General features: G+C 32.3%; 1 protein-coding gene across 1 annotated transcript in view; it reads left to right on the top strand.

The window, feature by feature from the left end:
• LOC126886070 (uncharacterized) overlaps nt 1–18,497 on the top strand; it is a 263,975-nt gene extending 245,478 nt beyond the window's left edge. Inside the window, exon 6 of the mRNA XM_050652914.1 lies at nt 18,291–18,497. Coding sequence (XP_050508871.1) covers nt 18,291–18,497 — 207 coding nt within the window. The remainder of the gene's footprint in view (nt 1–18,290) is intronic.
• The last annotated feature ends 273 nt before the right edge of the window (nt 18,498–18,770 follow it).

Here is an 18,770-nt window from a genome sequence, read left to right as displayed (position 1 = left end):
TGGGCAGTGAAAAAGAAAGAGGAACAGCGAATGCATGTGGCGGAAATGAGAATGCTTAGATGGATGAGTGGAGTGACAAAGAAGGATAAAATTAGAAATGAGTATATTAGGGGAAGTCTAGGTGTGGCACCAATTGATGCCAAAATGAGAGAGCATAGGTTAAGATGGTTTGGTCATGTTCAACGTCGAGACGTTAACCACCCAATACGAAGAATAGCTGAAGTGCAGATTCCTGGAAGGAGTAGGAGAGGAAGACCAAAGAAGAGCTGGGGGGAGACGATAAGGCAGGACATGTTGGTAAAGGGGATTAACATTGATATGGCCCAAGATAGAATTGTGTGGAGAAATGCAATTAGGGAAGCCGACCCCGCATAGGGATAAGGCAAAGAGAATGATGATGATGACGATTTGTCGGCGCCATTTTGTTTATAAAAAAATAGCACACTATCTGCGGACTTTGCATACCTATATTATTAATATATAAGGTCTTATAATTCGATTCCAGCAATAAAATTGCTGGTAAATAACTTTTCCATGAATTTTGCTAATTAGCCCAGAGTATAATGCTGTCAAAATGAAGACATTTACTATAAATTTATTTAACTAAGTATCTAAGTACCAACCTCTGGCTGTAACATATTATACTATATCACTATCCTAAAGACATCCAGAAGAAGCTGGAAATTGCTTGAACAAACTTTAATGAATGCATTCCTTCGCAAAATATATAGGTACATGAAAAGTTTTATGTGCTGCTATAAATATAAATCTTTTTCATAAAGAGGTGGTTGGGTCAGTGATGAAGTTAAAACCCGGAAATGAACACGGAACTGTGGCGAGAACACGACTGCCATTTTTTTTATCTCTTAAGCTTCCAAGTCATGCACAAAAAGTAACAATGAAGTTAACATTTTATCATTTAGAGGAGATTAAAAAGCGACCAGAACTTCGTTTAAATTTAAGGAAAGTGTATTTTAATTAGTGACCCTGGGGTTGCGCTATAACGACTGTAAAGAATATCGTGCGGAGATAATTTTATTCTTTTTAATTAATTATCTTTATGTACAATATTTTTCTTTTAATTAATCGCATGAATTTGTATTAGACATAATTACTTTTGAAGACTGCAATGTATTAGACATAATTATTAAGTATTAATTAGACTTAACTTTTAAATACATAATCATTTTGGAATATTTCATTCATAGAGATTCTGACCAATAGACCCCTACAAAAATAAATGTGTCAGCGATTATTTTTTAATCATTTTAACTTCCAATCGTGTAGTAAGATTTTTCGTCACGTGTTTAATTCTGTCCAATCAGATTTTTATTACAGCGGGAATAATCGACTTACATTATTATACTGGGGATAAATTTTAAGTATTTTATTTCTAAAATGAATAACCATTTTCAATTTCGTTGCAACCCGAAACTACAGCCGCATCATTTTTCCCGTTCAATCAGAGAGTGCAGCAAGCACCTCTACCGGTTTCGAAACTTATTAGTCTCTCATCAGGAGGCACATATGCTGCTCTCTCTGACCCAACTAGGACAAACCCCGACGTGCAGTCACGGATTGCAACGAACGAAATGGCAGGGATGCCCTAGCGGCAACTGCTATCAAAAAACTAAGTTTTCAATCTAATAGCACATAAATAAACACCAAAAAATGTCACTCTACATCCTACCAGACTGAAAACAATGGGAACCTTCTCTGGTAACACCTCCGAGGCTTCTACAATTTGCAAGGCATAACGGATGCTGAGACTAAGGAAGATGAGGGAATTTTACAATTTATAATTCACGTCCCATCTGCTCAGCGCGGTAAAGTTCCAACGAGAATGTTTTCCCTTGTACTCCAATGGGAGTAAACATAAATCAAAAATGAATAACCATTTTCAATTCGTTGCAAGACGAAACTACAGCCGCATCATTATTCCAGTTCAATCAGATTATGAATTATTTTATTTCTGTTTAGTTACAACTAGTTTCCTAGATTTGATAGCTGCCAGATTTAAGAAAATGAACCGTAATAAACTTTTAGTTCTACATCTAATATCAAAGTGTCAAACATTGTATTTCCCACTGAAATATTTGGGAAAACGTCAGGAAAAAAGTTTGAGGATAAAGAGACTTGGTGGTGGTCAAACGAAGTACAAGGAAAAATAAAAGAGGAGAGAAAATTATATAAAAAGTGGCAAGAAACCAGATCCGACACAGATCTTCAAAACTATATGGTGGCAGGATTCGGTCGCTGACCAGCGAATAGAACACACGTGTTTAGCTCGTATCTTAACTCGATTCTCGGGCAGATATAGCAATAAAACAATTGTGTTATACAAAAGTGCAGTGTAACTATAAACCAATATATGTAGGTACATAAATAAACAACCTAATTAGTTAACTAATTATACAGTGAAAAAATCGGAAAAAAGTAATTCCAACGATAAGGAATTAAATTCTTGTGTAAAGTGATAAAAACTTGTGTGATATCGAATATAAACAAAGCAGGTTTTGCAGTAGGTGGAAACAAAACAATATTGTGAATGGTGTATTTCTACAGGAAAATAAAGCATATTAATAAACAGAATCAGCTGTAAGTAGAAAACTTTATTATAATATAATTAACTTTATTATAAACAGATAACCAGGGCCGGATTTTGATTTTGATTTTACCTAGGAATAAAAGTGCTGGAAAATTAGTAACGGCTAGCGCGGGTGCGGGTGGGAATTTGAACTGTGAGTAGAGTTCTCCACGAAACTTCACCCGTGACGCATTGACTAATAACTCTAGCACGAAAAATAACTAGGAATTAAGAACAATGAGTTCAGATAGCGAATTAGATGATGAAATGAAAAGGAGAAGGGAAGAGGAGGAACATCCCAGCAAAAAATCAAAAATAACAGCTAGAACATCACAAAAAACAGATGAAGATAACATAAGTGGAATGGAACAAATGATGAAAATGATGAGGGAATTAGCAATGGATATAAAAGACATAAAAAAAGAACAATATAGATCTGGAGACGAAATCACACAACTAAAGAATGAAATTAAAGAACTGAAAGATCAACAAAGCGGCTACAAAGATGAAATAAAAAAGCTGCGAGAAACAAACGAAAAAGCTATAAATCAAATAGGTCAATTAGAAAAAGAAATTAGTATAGCAAATGAAAAAATAGAGAAATTGGAAAGAGAAAGAAAGAGAAAAAATGTAATAATACAAGGAATAAAAATTGATACAAATGATCAGAAAGTTTTACGAGGGGCTATGGAGAATTTTATGGAAAAAGAGCTACAAGTTTCAGTAGATGTAAATGGAGCAAGGAAAATAGGAGAAAATACTGTCATAGTGGAACTCAACAGCGTGAAAAACAAAATAGAAGTAATGAAAAATAAAAGTAAATTAAAAACCAAAAAGGACGAAAGAATCTATATTAATGATGATATGTCAAAAGAAGAAAGAATTATTCAGAAAGAAATTAGAAGCAAGGCTATGGTAGAGAGGCATAATGGAAAAAATGTAAAAATAGGATACCAGAAGCTAATCATTAATGGTGAAATATGGACATGGAATAACAGCCAACAACAACTCATAAAAGAGAAAAATATACAACCAAAAAACTAGCAATACAACGAAAGCAGACTGAAATAACGGAGACGACATGGCAAAGTACAGGTACACGAAATAGACAAAATGTACAGATTATTAATGAAAAGCAGCCCATAAAAGAACATATATTAGTAGGAACATGGAATGTAAGAGGAACATACGAAGAAGGAAAACTGAAACACCTAGTAGATGAATGTAAAAAATATAAATTCGAAATAGTAGCACTACAAGAAACGAAACAACTAGGCCAAAACTCAATGGAAATAAATGACTATTTATTTTTCAATAGCGGAGGCGAAAATAGAATGTTAGGCACAGGATTTGTAGTAAACAAAAAGCTGAAAGATCTAATCGTTGACTTTAAACCAATTTCAGAGAGAATATGCATACTAAGAATAAGAGGAAAATACCAAAAAATAACATTTATAAACATACATGCACCGACTGAAGAGAAAAACATAGAGATAAAGGAAGACTTCTACAGTCAAATAGATACAGTATTCGAAAATATTCCCAAATACGATATAAAAATAGTACTAGGTGATGCTAATGCCAAAATAGGAAAAGAAGAAATATACACACCCACCATAGGAAAATATAGTCTGCATGAAACAACGAATGAAAATGGTCACCTCTTAATAGATTTTGCAAAAGAAAAAAACATGATCGTTATGAGCACGTACTTTCAACACAAAAGAATATATCAAGGAACATGGAGATCACCAGATGGAAAAACCATAAATCAAATAGATCATGTGCTCATCGAAAAAGACATGGAAAAATGTATAAAGAACATAAGAACATATAGAGGACCGGATGCAGACACAGATCACTTTATAGTCGGAATACAACTTAAACAGGTTATACCAGTTCTTAGAAATCAACAGAAAAAAAGGTACAAAGTAACTAAACCTATTAGACTACTGTCAGAAGAAGAACAAAGTAAATATGAAAGACTAGTCACTAGAGAACTGGAAAATATTGCAAAAAATGAAAACATCGAACAAAAATGGACGCAAATAAAAGTATGTATGACCAAAGCAGCGCAAGTCAGTAATAGAAATATAAAAGATGGATTCAAAGAATGGTTTGATGAAGAATGTAAAATAGAACTGGATGAAAGAAATAAGTTAAGACTCAAAATGATGCAAGTGAAAACACCAGAGATGGAGATACAATACAACGAACAAAGAAAACGAACTAAAAGAATCATAAGAGCAAAGAAAAGAAAGTACAACGAAGATAAATTGAAATGCATAGAAGAAAACTATAAAAATGGAGAAGTCAGGAACTTATATCAAGGAGTAAAAAATGAGAAAAAGGGGTTCCAAAGAAAACCTGTACACTACAAAAGCAAAAATGGAAGGAATTTAGTAAGCGACGAAGAAATACTGAGCAGATGGAGAGAATACTTCGAAGAGCTTCTAAATGAAATTCCCACAACAGAATATGCAGAAGAAGAAGAAGAAGGACCGAATGAAAATATTGATCAAGAAGAAATACAGGAAAGACCGCCTAATGAAAAAGAAATAAAAGAAATAATAGAAAAACTAAAGAAAAACAAGAGCCCAGGTAAGGATGAAATAACAGCTGAAATGTTTAAATATGGAGGACCAGTACTAATTAAGCATTTGGAAAAGCTGATAAAAGAAATTTGGGAACAAGAACACATACCAAAAGAATGGACTGAAGCCACACTGTGTCCAATTCACAAAAAAGGCGACAAAAGTTTATGCCATAATTACAGGGGAGTAGCCCTACTAAACGTTGCATATAAAATACTTGCAGTACATATAAAAGACAAGATAACACAAAAGATAGATAATGACATAGGAGAATATCAATGTGGATTCAGAAGAGGACGCAGCACGGTGGATCAAATTTTCCTGCTGCGTGAGATACAAGCGGAAAGCTACGAATACGGAAAATCTACAATGGCCCTATTCATTGACTTTAAACAAGCTTTTGACAGAGTTAAACGAAAAGAAATATACAAAGCACTATGTGAAATTGGAATTAGTAAAAAATTAATAAAGATGGTAAAAGTTACACTCAGAGAAACAGAGAACAGGGTTAAAATAAATGGAAAGGAAACAGATAAGTTTAGGGTCGGTGAAGGGGTACGACAAGGAGACCCACTGTCATCACTGTTGTTTAGTATCCTTCTTGAAATAGTCATCAGAGAAGCCGAAATTAACAGGACAGGACTTGTATACCAACGAAAACACCAATGCTTGGCATTCGCTGATGACATAGTAATGATAGCCAGAAGCAAACAAGAATTAAAAGAAATACTAAAAAGACTAGAGGCGATAGGAAGAAAGAAAGGGATATACATAAACGAAGAAAAGACTAAATATATGGAATGGACAGAACGAGAATACACACAAGGACAATACCTGACAATAAACACAGAGGCAAAAATATATAAATTCGAGGAAGTAGAGAGATTCCAATATCTAGGAGCGACATTCACTAGGAGACCAAATATAAAAGAAGAAATCCAAGCGAGAATTATGGCTGGCAATCGTTGTATCTTTGCTCTAAACAACTTATTGAGAAATAAGAACATATCTAGAGGGGCTAAGATAAGAATATACAAGACAGTGATAAGACCTATAGTCTTGTATGCCAGTGAAACATGGACGATGAACAAATCCGAGCAAGTCATGCTTAAAGTATGGGAAAGAAAAGTCCTAAGAAAAATATTTGGCGGAAAGATATGGAATGGAATGTGGATAAGAAGACCAAATGTGGAATTGGAGAGGATGTATGGTGAACCAAACATAGTAGGGATCGTAAAATCACAAAGACTGAGATGGTTGGGACATATCCAAAGGATGCCAAACACGAGACTTCCCAAAAAAATACTAACGGGAGGAATAGGAGGAAAGAAGAAGAAAGGTAGACCGAAAACCAGATGGAAGAAAGATGTTGAAAAAGACATAGAAGAACTGAAAATCACAAATTGGAAAAATAAAGCAGCAAATAGGAGAGATTGGAAAGGAATAGTAAACCAAGCCATGGGCCTTCTAGGCCTGGAGAGCTAAACTATATATATATGGTGGCAAAAAAGGAAGGGAAAGTAGTAGTAGCAAACGCCAAAGCAGAAGCGTATTTAAACCTATACGATCAACTTGATACCAGGAAGGCGAAACGAAGATATATAAAATAGCCAAACAGAGAGCAAAGAAAGCAAAAGATTTTAATTAGATTAGATGTATCCGAAATGAAAATAATAAAATACTAGTTCACGAAAGGGATGTCAAAAAGAGATGCAGAAAGTACTTTGACAGCTTATTAAATGATGAATTTGACAGACAGCCTGTAGAGTCAACGGAGACAGTAGCAGCAATGGTCACCAAAATAACAAACCAGGAAGTGGCTCAAGCGCTTCAAAAAATAAAGAAAGGAAAAGCGCTAGGACCAGATGATATTCCTGGGGAAGTATGGAGAGCATTGTTAGAGACAGGAACAAGGTGGCTAGCAGGCCTATTTAACAGAATTATGGAAGTTGGACAAATGCAAGACGAATGGAGAAGCAGTATACTGGTACCTGTTTACAAAAACAAGTTAGATATACAACAATGTACAAACTACAGGGCTATAAAACTGCTTAGCCACACCATGAAAATATGGAAAAAGAGTAATTGATAGACGAATACGTGAAGAGACCGAAATATCCGAGAATCAATTTGGCTTTATGCAGGGCAGATCAACAACATATGCAATTTTCATTATAAGGCAGTTGATGGAAAAATACAGAAGTAAAGAAACAAACGCTCATATGGTATTCATTGATCTTGAGAAAGCATATGATAGAGTTCCTCGAGAGTTTCTGTTGTAGACACTCAATAAAAAAGGATTCCCTGGTGAATACGTAAAGATTGTGAGGGATATGTATGAGGGAGTAACGACTAGTGCTAGGACAGGTGTGGGAGAGACAGATAAATTTCATGTGAAAGTAGGATTGCACCAAGGCTCTGTGCTTAGTCCATATTTATTCTCATTAGTTGTGGACCAGATAATAGCGAAACTTAGAAACCAGAAACAGCTTAGAACAAAAACTGGAACAGTGGAGGCAAGCTCTGGAGGAAAAAGGTTTAAAACTTAGTAGGACAAAAACAGAGTATTTGGAATGTTCCTTTAAAGATGGAGCTACTACAAATAAAATGGTATCTTTGGATGGTGAAGTGATTGTGAAAAGCAATAGTTTTAAGTACCTAGGATCGGTATTACAGAGTAATGGAGAAATAGATGGAGATACTTGCAGTAGAATTAGGGCTGGATGGATGAAGTAGAAAGAAGCGAGTGGTGTGTTGTGTGACGGAAAAATTCCAATGAAGCTGAAGGGAAAATTCTATAAAACAGCCATAAGACGGGCTATGATGTACGAAACTGAATGTTAGGCAGTGAAAAAGAAAGAGGAACAACGAATGCATGTGGCGGAAATGAGAATGCTTAGATGGATGAGTGGAGTGACAAAGAAAGATAAAATTAGAAATGAGTATATTACGGGAAGTCTAGGTGTGGCACCAATTGATGCCAAAATGAGAGAGCATAGGTTAAGATGGTTTGGTCATGTTCAACGTCGAGACGTTAATCACCCAATACGAAGAATAGCTGAAGTGCATATTTCTGGAAGGAGTAGGAGAGGAAGACTCAAAAAGACCTGAGGGGAGGCGATAAGGCAGGACATGTTGGTAAAGGGGATTAACATTGACATGACCCAAGATAGAATTGTGTGGAGAAATGCAATTAGGGAAGCCGACCCCGCATAGGGATAAGGCAAAGATAATGACAGAGGTTCTGACCAATATACCCCTACAAAAATAAATATGTCATCGATTATTTTTTAATGATTTTAATTTCCAATCGTGTAGTAAGATTTTTCATCTTGTGTTTAGTTCCGTCCAATCAGATTATTATTATACCGGGAATAATCGACTTACTGGGGATAAATTTTGAGTATTTCATTTCTGTTTAATTACAACCCGTTTCCTTGTTTTGATAACCGCAACATTTAAGAAAATGAACCGTAATTAACTTTTAGTTCTACATCTATTATCAAATTGTCACAAGGACAATACAAAGCGGCAATTTTAAGCGCACGAGTTAATTCGGTAAGGTTATTTCATGAATAAAACTGCATTTTTATAAATAATTTTAATTAACTATTTTTAATGGGAAATAAGCCACAATTTTCCTAAAAAATTATTTTTTTAACGTTTCGACGGCCTTATCGGATGCCGTTGTCAAAATACACAAAATATTAATAAATTAAACAAAAATGTTGTTGCTTAATAAAAAATTCTTTTAATAATTTATTAAATCTGACTCATTTATTTCAACAATTCAGACATATATTATACATTTTAAAGTAGAAGACTTCAAAATGATATTGCCAATATTTATGAGTTGCGTTCCTGGGACGACTTTACTGAAAGACAGTTCATTCAATTACATGAAATCAACCCTAACTCAAGAATATCCGCCACAAAAAAATCATAGCATGTGATCTGTCTTTAAAAAGACAACCACATGCAACGGTGACAGTAAAATTCTCGCGTTAGAGATTCCATAGTAAATCACGAGGGAAAACCAGGGAAAAACCTAGGGGTTAGGTAGAAGAGCAGACGTATGTTGACTACTAAAGCTTATTATTTGTAAAAATATATTGTTAAAAGTAACGTACGTACTGAATCTCGCCCCAAATTTATTTTCTGTTACTTTTTAATCTTTTTTTTGAACATTAATAAAGACCTTTATTATTATTATTATTAAAACCTCGTGATACTATCCCGACATCGTACGTATTAGGTCTTATTTTAGTTTACTCTCAATACTAATACCAAATTCTGACCTTAATATGTACTATTGTGTTTCAATTTATCAATCAAAAATAGAATAAAATTTTTTATTTTTTTTAATATAACGCAGGCACATAAATTTGATACACCCTGTATATTGATTTGTAAATATTTATTAGAAGTTAGCTTTCACGCAAGGTGGTTTCTCCTTTATGAATCTTTCCATGAAGAATATTAAAAACATTTGTAAATACAAGTGAAGTGAAAGTTATTTAGGATTATTATTTTAAACAGATTGTTTACGGGAAATGTAAAACCACAGGTAGATGTAATTATTAGTTCTTAAAAAATTAAGGTAAAGAAAGTTTGGAATTTTAATCTCTTTTTGTTTAACCCCGAGTAAATTTTGTAGAATTTCCCAAAAATAATTATTATGATGGTAGGAATATTTTTGAAAGTATAAGTGGGTGTTTCGAATGAAAAAAAGAATGGGGGAAGAAGAAATACCTCTGATTGGTTTGGTAATTTGGAATAGGAAGGAGAGAAGGTTGAATTTTCAGATAGTTTTGGAAAGAGGCATTATTGTGTTACCAGCATCCGAAAGGAGCAGTCAAAAGTTTTCGTGAGTAGTTCAGAAGCAAGTACTAGTGATTGTGTTGATAGGGAGAGTAGCTGAAAGGTGGAACGAGAGACAAATCAAATCGAGAAGAAATACCTCTTTGATTCTGTAAAGTCCAAGAGAGTAAGTTACAAGAATTATCGTTTTGGAGTTTATTAAACGAGTACTGGCAAAAAGAGGCCTGGTTTGTGTTTTGGAGAAATAGTTGCTGGTATCCTGCTGGATTGTTTGCTGAGAACGGAGAGGGCTTTGATTGGTAGCCTAACATAATCAACAAGGAGGAGCTGTTTGGGTCAAGAGGAGACATCATTGTGTGTGAATCAAAAAGGTCAATCAATAACCTATGTGATAGATTTTCTTTATAATCAGAAGTTAATTTTTTTACGTAAAAGCTTATTCATTTAAGATTCCAACATTTCAAAATTTAATAGCAAGTATAAGTAATTTTGCGAATACCAAATTTGTTTGTTTAGCTTGTTTTATTAATGGTATCAAGAACAAAGCGATAAATATTTTTTTGCATTAGATTAATTTATATGATAAAGGTTTTCATTTGGACAATTATGCCCACATAATTTAATTGATAAATTTACAGAGCATTGCTTTTGGTAATAAAGGTATTTGTATGTTTTTATTTATGGCATTTCTATTTATTTCCTTTTCCTATTTTATCCCGATAAGGATCAACTAAGAGATACTGAAACCACGACAGAAGATAAGTATAACATAAGATAATTTAGACATTTTTTTTATATTATAAAAAGGCACCCTGAGATTTTTTCTTAATATTTTTATGTATGATTTGCGTTAATTAAATAATTGATCAAATAAATAATAATTAATATAAAAGTAATAGAGAGCAGATCATAACAGTACATATTATGTTATTTTAAATTATAAATAATATTAATAATACATAGATATTATACAGGGTTGGGATAAAGTATGGAACCAAGGAAATATCTTTGAAACGAAAAGAACAATATTTATGAAACTTTGCATGAAAGTACAGTGACGCAAAAGGCATCTGATGCCATATTTTTTGTTACTACTCCACTTCCGAGTTCACCGGAAACACCCTTAACTTATTTACTTTAAATGGGACACCCTGTATATTTTTGCAGATTTTGAAAGAACTTGTTGTTTTTAATTCATACATACCAATTTTAGAAGAAAAAACTAATAAAACAAGAAATAAATCTCTTTACAGTTAAAAAATAGGTTAATTTATTTACGTTAGACCCATGATATTAAAAATAAAAAAAATATTTCAATTGTTGAAAATGTTTGCTGTTTACCTCCTGACAACGTGCAAGCCTATAAATAAATTTGTGAGTTACCTTTTGCACGATTTCTCCACGTATTAGTTCACATTCATCAACTATTCTTTGTCTCAAATCCTGCAAGCATGTTAGTCGCCTAACGTAAACACGTGATTGTAGATAACCCCAAAGAAAAAAATCTAACGGGTTGAGGTACGTAGAACGAGCGTGCGACTCTATGAATCCTCTACGTCCAATCCATCGATTTGGAAAATTCACTTCCAAAAAATTAAAACTCATCATAACCGATTAATTATCATTAATATTTCAATACGATCTTTTTCAATTACTTCAGTAACAGTTTTACCTACTATACTAAATTCAAGTAAGTCATGCAATGCATGTAAACAACAATTTTAGTCTACAGTACAGTATAGATGGTACTCGTTTATTTCGTACTACATTGTATTAATAAAAAAAATTATCTACAGACACTTTTTAACAAATTTTTTCTACCAAATTTGGTATGTATGAAATAAAAATAACAAGTTCTTTTAAAATTAGCAAAAATATACAGGGTGTTCCATTTAAATTAAATAAGTTAGGGGTATTTCCGGTGAAACCGGAAGTGGAGTAGTAACAAAAAATATGGCAACAGATACCTTTTGCGTCACTGTACTTGCATGCAAAGTTTCATAAATATTGTTTTTTTCATTTCAAAGATATTTGCTTGGTTCCATACTTTATCCCAACCCAGTATAAATAATACTAAAATATAAAATGTACTAACTCGACTACATTTTTTTCTTTTTATTTACATTAACGTGCTAGGCAACTATGGCCACTCGCACGGGACGATTACAAACAAAATTACAAGAGGTATAATTAAAGAGGAATAACAAGTTATGTCATGAAAAAAATTTAAAGTTTATGATACAATGATATTTTTTTAAACTGAAGAACTCTGTCTAACTGGTTGGTATCACTTAGAATGTCACATAGCTGTGGTTTAAGTTTGAGCTGTTGTCTTACTACACTGAATTGATGACAGTGATGACATTCGGTAATAATGTGGTTCACGGTAAGTTGGCACTGGCATGTTAGACATATAGGCCGGATATCTGATGACATCTGGAAGCCGTGAGTAAGCTTGGTGTGGCCTATACGGATTCTTCTTATAATTCTAAGGTCTTGTCTAGAGTGTAGAGCCAGTGTAAAGTGGCTTATATACTGAGGGCTGGATTGCACGTAAAGATGTATTTAAGGAGCTTCAGTGGGTTTGCCATAATCTCCATGTGAATCTGTATGTTTTCAAATCTTTACAAATTTGGATGTGGGTTGTTGACGTGGTATCTGTTGAAGCCGTTTTAGCATGCTGATCTGCGAGTTCATTGCCAGGTATACCAATGTGAGACGGAATCCATATAAATGTAATCTTAGTGTTTAAGGTAGAAAGGTGGTGGTAACAATGATGGATATTTTGGACAAGAGGATGATCGGTAAATAATTCCTGAATTTTATGACTACATTTTATATTTTATGTTTTATTATTATTTATATATCTATGTATTATTAATATTATTTATAATTTAAAATAACATAATATGTACATGTACATATTAAGGTCAGAATTTGGTATTATTTTTGAGAGTAAACTAAAGTAAGGCCTAATACTTACGATGTCGGGATAGTATCACGAGGTTTTTCCTGGTTTTCCCTCGTGATTTACTATGGAATCTCTAATGCGAGAATTTTACTGTCACCGTTGCATGTGGTTGTCTTTTTAAAGACAGATCACACTATGATTTTTTTGTAACGGATTGTGATAAATATTGGCAACAGAATTTTAAAGTCTTCTACTTTAAATTGTATATGTCTGAATTTCCGATATAAATGAGTCAGATTTAATAAATTATTAGAAGAATTTTTTACTAAGCAACAACATTTTTGTTTAATTTATTAATATTTTTTGTATTTTGACAACGGCATTTGATTTGGACGTCGAAACGTTAATAAAATCATTTTTTTAGCAAACTTGTGGCTTATTTCCCATTAAACATAGTTAATTACAATACCACACGAAAATAGCTTCAAAACAACATTAAAAATAATTATAACTCATAGTTCATTGATATCTTCGTCTGAATATTTGCTAAACTGTGCTATTCACTTTGATAAGTTGAAAAATATTAATTGTGATAAATGTCACTGAATATTTTTTTACAAAAACTTGAATTTTGTATGTAAGTATTAAAAAAATAACCTGTCGAATATCACACGACAGTAAAAATAAATAAGAAAATAATTTTCCAATTTTTTCTTAAACTTTCTTCCATTCGGCAATAGTCACTCGAGCCCTGGGGGCTCTCGTTTCGGAAAATTGTTGAATTATTTCCAATTTATTCTCGCTTTCTTGTGATATTAATGTTGAAATTTTTTTTTATCTTCCGTCATCAAGTAGCACGTCAGATGCCCTTCGTTGCTAGGAAAATTTAAAATTAAATAAACATGCAATGACATTAATCCCAATTAATATTTTACACCTTGTCAAAGTCAACACCATGAGCATGTTTAGCAAATAATCAGATGAAGATATCAATAAAATATTACTCAAAATGATTTAGATTACAGTTATATTCATAAAATAATCTTGCCGGATTACACGCCAGCTTTTAAAATTACCAATTACAATTACAAAAATAAAATGATATATTTGGATGGTGAAACGCCAAAAATGTAACGACTTTTGACTGATAATCTTCCTCTCCCTTACGCCAAAGTCATTTCTGAAAATAATTCACAGCAAACTTTAACAAAAGTGCGAAGAGGATGAACCATTTTTTTTCAGGAACGGTATGGAAACCTGGAAGCTTTTGTTTTGTTTCATTGTGGTCATGGCACAATGTCATTATCAACAAAAATATTCATAACTATATTACGGAATGGTATTTAATAAAGTCAAAAACGAGAAACTAATGGAATGTTTCCAAAAAAGAGAACATCGATTCCAAACGATATAAACTTTATACTACTTAAATTCAAGCTTAACCTCGCAATTCTAATTTCCTTTATCGATCTTCTTGAAAATTTGGAATTAAGTTCATTTTATCGTTCCCTTCAAACCTGACTTCGTAGCAAGGTATGCTCTTAATTTTTAACGGGTGAAAACTACCCCTTACTCCAATAAATTGAAAACTAATTAATTAAAGCGGAAATGGGCTATAATTATGTTCAAATATGTTAAATGTTGATTGTTTTGAATCATAACTTTAATATTTTGATATTTTACATCTCACCAACCCTTAAAAACAACCCCTCATATAAAGATTATTTCAAAAATATGGTCAAGAAACATGAAATTTTTTTATTTTGGTTCGTAATAGGAGAATTTCTTTCCTTCAAGTACAAGAAATCTGACACTTAATTTTTTTAATAATCCAACCAACAAAAACCACCCCTAAAAATTAAACTTCCGAACAAATTTAAAATTAATAAATGGAAGCAGTTATAGACACATCAATATGTTTAAACATATTAAAATTTTTGTTGTTTTTTTACAATGTAACTTTTTGTTGTTCGATATTTTTATATGTAGCTACTTAAAAACTACCCCTCATACAGTTTTTTTTTTAAATGGCTGAGATTATGAAATCGTTTTATTTTCGATCTTAAATGAAAAAAATATATATTATTTAGATATAAAAAATTTGATACATACAAGTTTATAATTTGATTCAACCCGTAAAAACTACCCCTTATAAGAAAAATTCGGGAAAAAATCTTTTTGAAACTTGAAGTAATGGAATTCGTTAAAAGAATGAAAATTAATTGTTTCTTATGATATAATGATATATTTATAAAATTTGTATCCCATAAAAATATACATTTGAGGGAAATTAATCTTTTTAAACTTCACATTTTGAGGATAATGAAAAATATCTTTTATTTTACAACATTAAATTAAGTATAAAATTATTATGATTTTTAAAGTAAATATCAATAATTTAACTTCAACTTCCAAATTCGTCTATTTCTTCTGCATCACCTTCCTTTTCTTCTTGGTCGACAGGAGGTAATTTTGGCAGCTCACCAGAGCAAGAACCGCAAGATTTATTGCAATATATTCCAAGTTTGCGACACCCACAAGTTGAGCCACATCCTTTTTTGCAATTGCAAAATATCATTTTAAGTAGTTCTTCTGGTGCAGAAACATCTGTCATTTTGTTTGGTACCAAGGTGCCATTCACTTTTGTCAATCCCTAATCAGCAAAATTGACAGTTTTGTTGTCCGATATGCAAATACAAACCACACACTGCATGTATAAAGAATTAGTACTCAAAAAACATCAAACTTTAGACGCTCCGTAATTTTATAACATTATCTCTAGAAAAATGTATTTGGTTTTTGAACAATAACTCAGCTTTCCTTTAAGCTTTTTGCATTCACTCTCACATCATTTTGTAGGTAATTTTATAAGCTATAAGATCATGATAGTGGCAATTTTTCTAGATTTTTTTGTTCAGAGAATTATAATGGTTAAAGGGCTAAAAAAACGCCTCCTTTGCATTGAAATCAATACTTTAAACGCTTATACCTGGCTTAATTTTTAAACTACGTAGTTATAAAACAAGCCAAATTGTCAGCAAAAAAAAAGCTAAATTTTTAGTCACAACACTTTTTTCATAAATCCAATAGTTTTTGAGATATTTTGAAAAAATAACGTATTTTTTTAAATCGAAAAAAATCTGTAAAAAGTTACGAATATCAATAAAAAAGATGTTATTGGAATATCTTTTATCATTAAATTTATTGTGTGGTAAAGAATGTGATTTAAAAAAAGAAACATGTTCTCAAAATGGGAACGTTGGCGTTAAAAGTTTAACAAAAACAGTGAGATTAATTTATTGTTAAATCCCTGAGGTAAATTTATTTGGAACACACATATCATATTTATGCAATTTACATTGTGGTAGGTCCCAGATGAATATCGTTCTTCATCATACCAGTACTAAACTATGTAGTATTAATAATTTTTTACTACTCCGATCAATATTGTCGTGTTCATCCATACAAATCATTTAATAAATTATTAGTAACTTCGTTAGTGTCCACTCAATTGGCTCAATTTAAAACCACCAATAGATTAATAATACGACATAACATTTCATTAATAGTAGGGGAGGAAAGAATGCTAAATTTGCAGTTACTCGAGCGTTATGGGGGCCCATTGAGTTGTGAAGAGTAGGTCCTAAAACCAAAAGAAGTTAAGTAAAATTTTCCATAAGGTGGGGACTTTCCATTTTTAAATTTAATTTTCCATTTCAACAATCGTTTTCCCTACTATAGCGCCATCTATACATAATTCGAAAAAATGTCTCGAAAAAAAGTTGCGTATTTTTACGTAAAGGATCCAAATCTGCAATCAAAATTGGGGGCTTCTATTTAAGATTTTAAAGTAACCCTCGCCCCACCTCCTTGGGGGGTCGTGTTTGGTCCATTCGATATATTTTTCCAAAATATTGAATACGTCTATTTTGCAGTTTTTCGATCTGATGTTCATTTCGCGAAATATCGCGGGGTTCGTATTTAAAATTTTAAATTTACCCCCCACTCCTCTCTGTGGGGGGTTGTGTTTGGTATGATTCCATAGATGTTTCAAAAATATAAAACACATATTTTTTAGTTTTTCTATCTGACGTTTATTTCGCGAAATATTCGCTTTTTTTGTGAAGTTGTGTCTACCCATTTCCTTACGCCCCGCTCAAATCGTCAGATTTTGTCAACTTACACTCTTTTGCATGTACTTACCTTATCTTAATCTGACGATTTCGAGTTTTTCTAAGGATAGATTTTTTTTCGAAGCCCCCTTAACGAACTCCCATGTATTAAGAGCCTATATATGGTAGAGGTACACTTACACGTACAAGATTTCTCCCCATGTAATAATCTGACGCGCTCAAGTAACTTAACAAATGGGCTCCTCTACCATAATAATGCCAGTTGCTCTTACACAATCCGTTGTAAGGGAACAACAGTTTTTTTTTGTCGATTTTGGCGTTTTCTGGTTTGTTTGTTCGTTAAATAAAATGTTGAATCGATGTTATACGTTTTGTTTTCATATTGAAACCATTCTTCGGTAACGAGTTTTTGAATAAACTGGTATTTTAATTCGTTGGTAGTCTTTTGTACTTTTTTAGCGATCCATCGATTGGAATTCGACATCTCTATATCTATCTATTGTCAGATTTTAACCGCAATGCGGATAGTAAGGATTACAGGAACAAAAACTTTAAACAAAAAACGAAAATTTGATTCGACAGTGTAATATATTTAGTAGTAAAGATCTAAAGCTATTAATGTCTACCTTAGTTACTACTGTTTTTATGTTTCTAGATTAATATAATATTGTCACTGTCATTAAATATAAATGAATAAATACTGTTAACATGTCCATTTCTTGTTTATAAGATTGGCGACGAGGTTAGTAGAATGGACATTAAAAAGCTAAAAAAAGTACGAGCCTGTTTACGAATCACTCTGACAAAAACTGAAAACTGTTTACATGAACGAGAAATCACAAACGAATATACAATATATATACAAAATATACAATATAATATCGAACAAGAAACTGAAGATGCAGATATAGAACAAGATACACAAGAAAGATTTGAATTTGATGAAAAATTTACAATGATAAAGACCAAACTCCTAATTTTGCGAAAGAGAAACGGATCAAACGACCAAGATATTATATGTAGTACGAAAATTCAAAACATAGACCATAGACCATAAGATACAATTACCAAAAGTTAGTTTTCAACCATTACAAGAAACAGAAACAATTAATAACTTTACAAGGAGATTGACGGTATTTTTCCTATTAAATAACATCACAGATGAGCAAAGTAAAATTTACTTTCTATCATCTACGATCTCTCCACAACTTTATGATAGTTTATATAATCTTTGTTCTCCGGAGGATCCATTAAATATAAGCTTTGAAGAATTAATTAAACTACTTGATGACTTTATTGATCCTAAACCTATTTTGTGGGCTCAACAATATAAATTTGTTAAACATTTACAACGACAAAATAAAACTCTTGAAACATACGCTGCAGAATTCAAGAAACTTGCTTCTAACTGTGAATTCAAATGCCAGAAGTCCACAATAGATGGATTTTGATCGTTACAGTTCATCAGAGAATTCCATGACAGCGAAATTCGAATAAAAATTCTGCAAGACAGAGAAACACACACATTCTCAAAATTAGTTCAGATAGCTACATCAATTGAAATGGAAAAAATAGAAAACAATAAAATATCTGCAGACACACGTAATGAAATTGAAACGGTGAACAAATTGTCGACATCTGTAAAAAACCCTCAAAGATCATGTACTTACAAGAAAAAACATGAAAATATTACAAGACATTTCAAACATTAAAAGACTTAAAGG

The sequence above is a fragment of the Diabrotica virgifera genome, chromosome 6, assembly GCF_917563875.1.
Source record: "Diabrotica virgifera virgifera chromosome 6, PGI_DIABVI_V3a".
NCBI lineage: Eukaryota > Metazoa > Arthropoda > Insecta > Coleoptera > Chrysomelidae > Diabrotica > Diabrotica virgifera.
The sequence above is the reverse complement of the archived record's forward strand: the minus strand, read 5'-3'. Positions and strand labels throughout refer to the sequence as shown.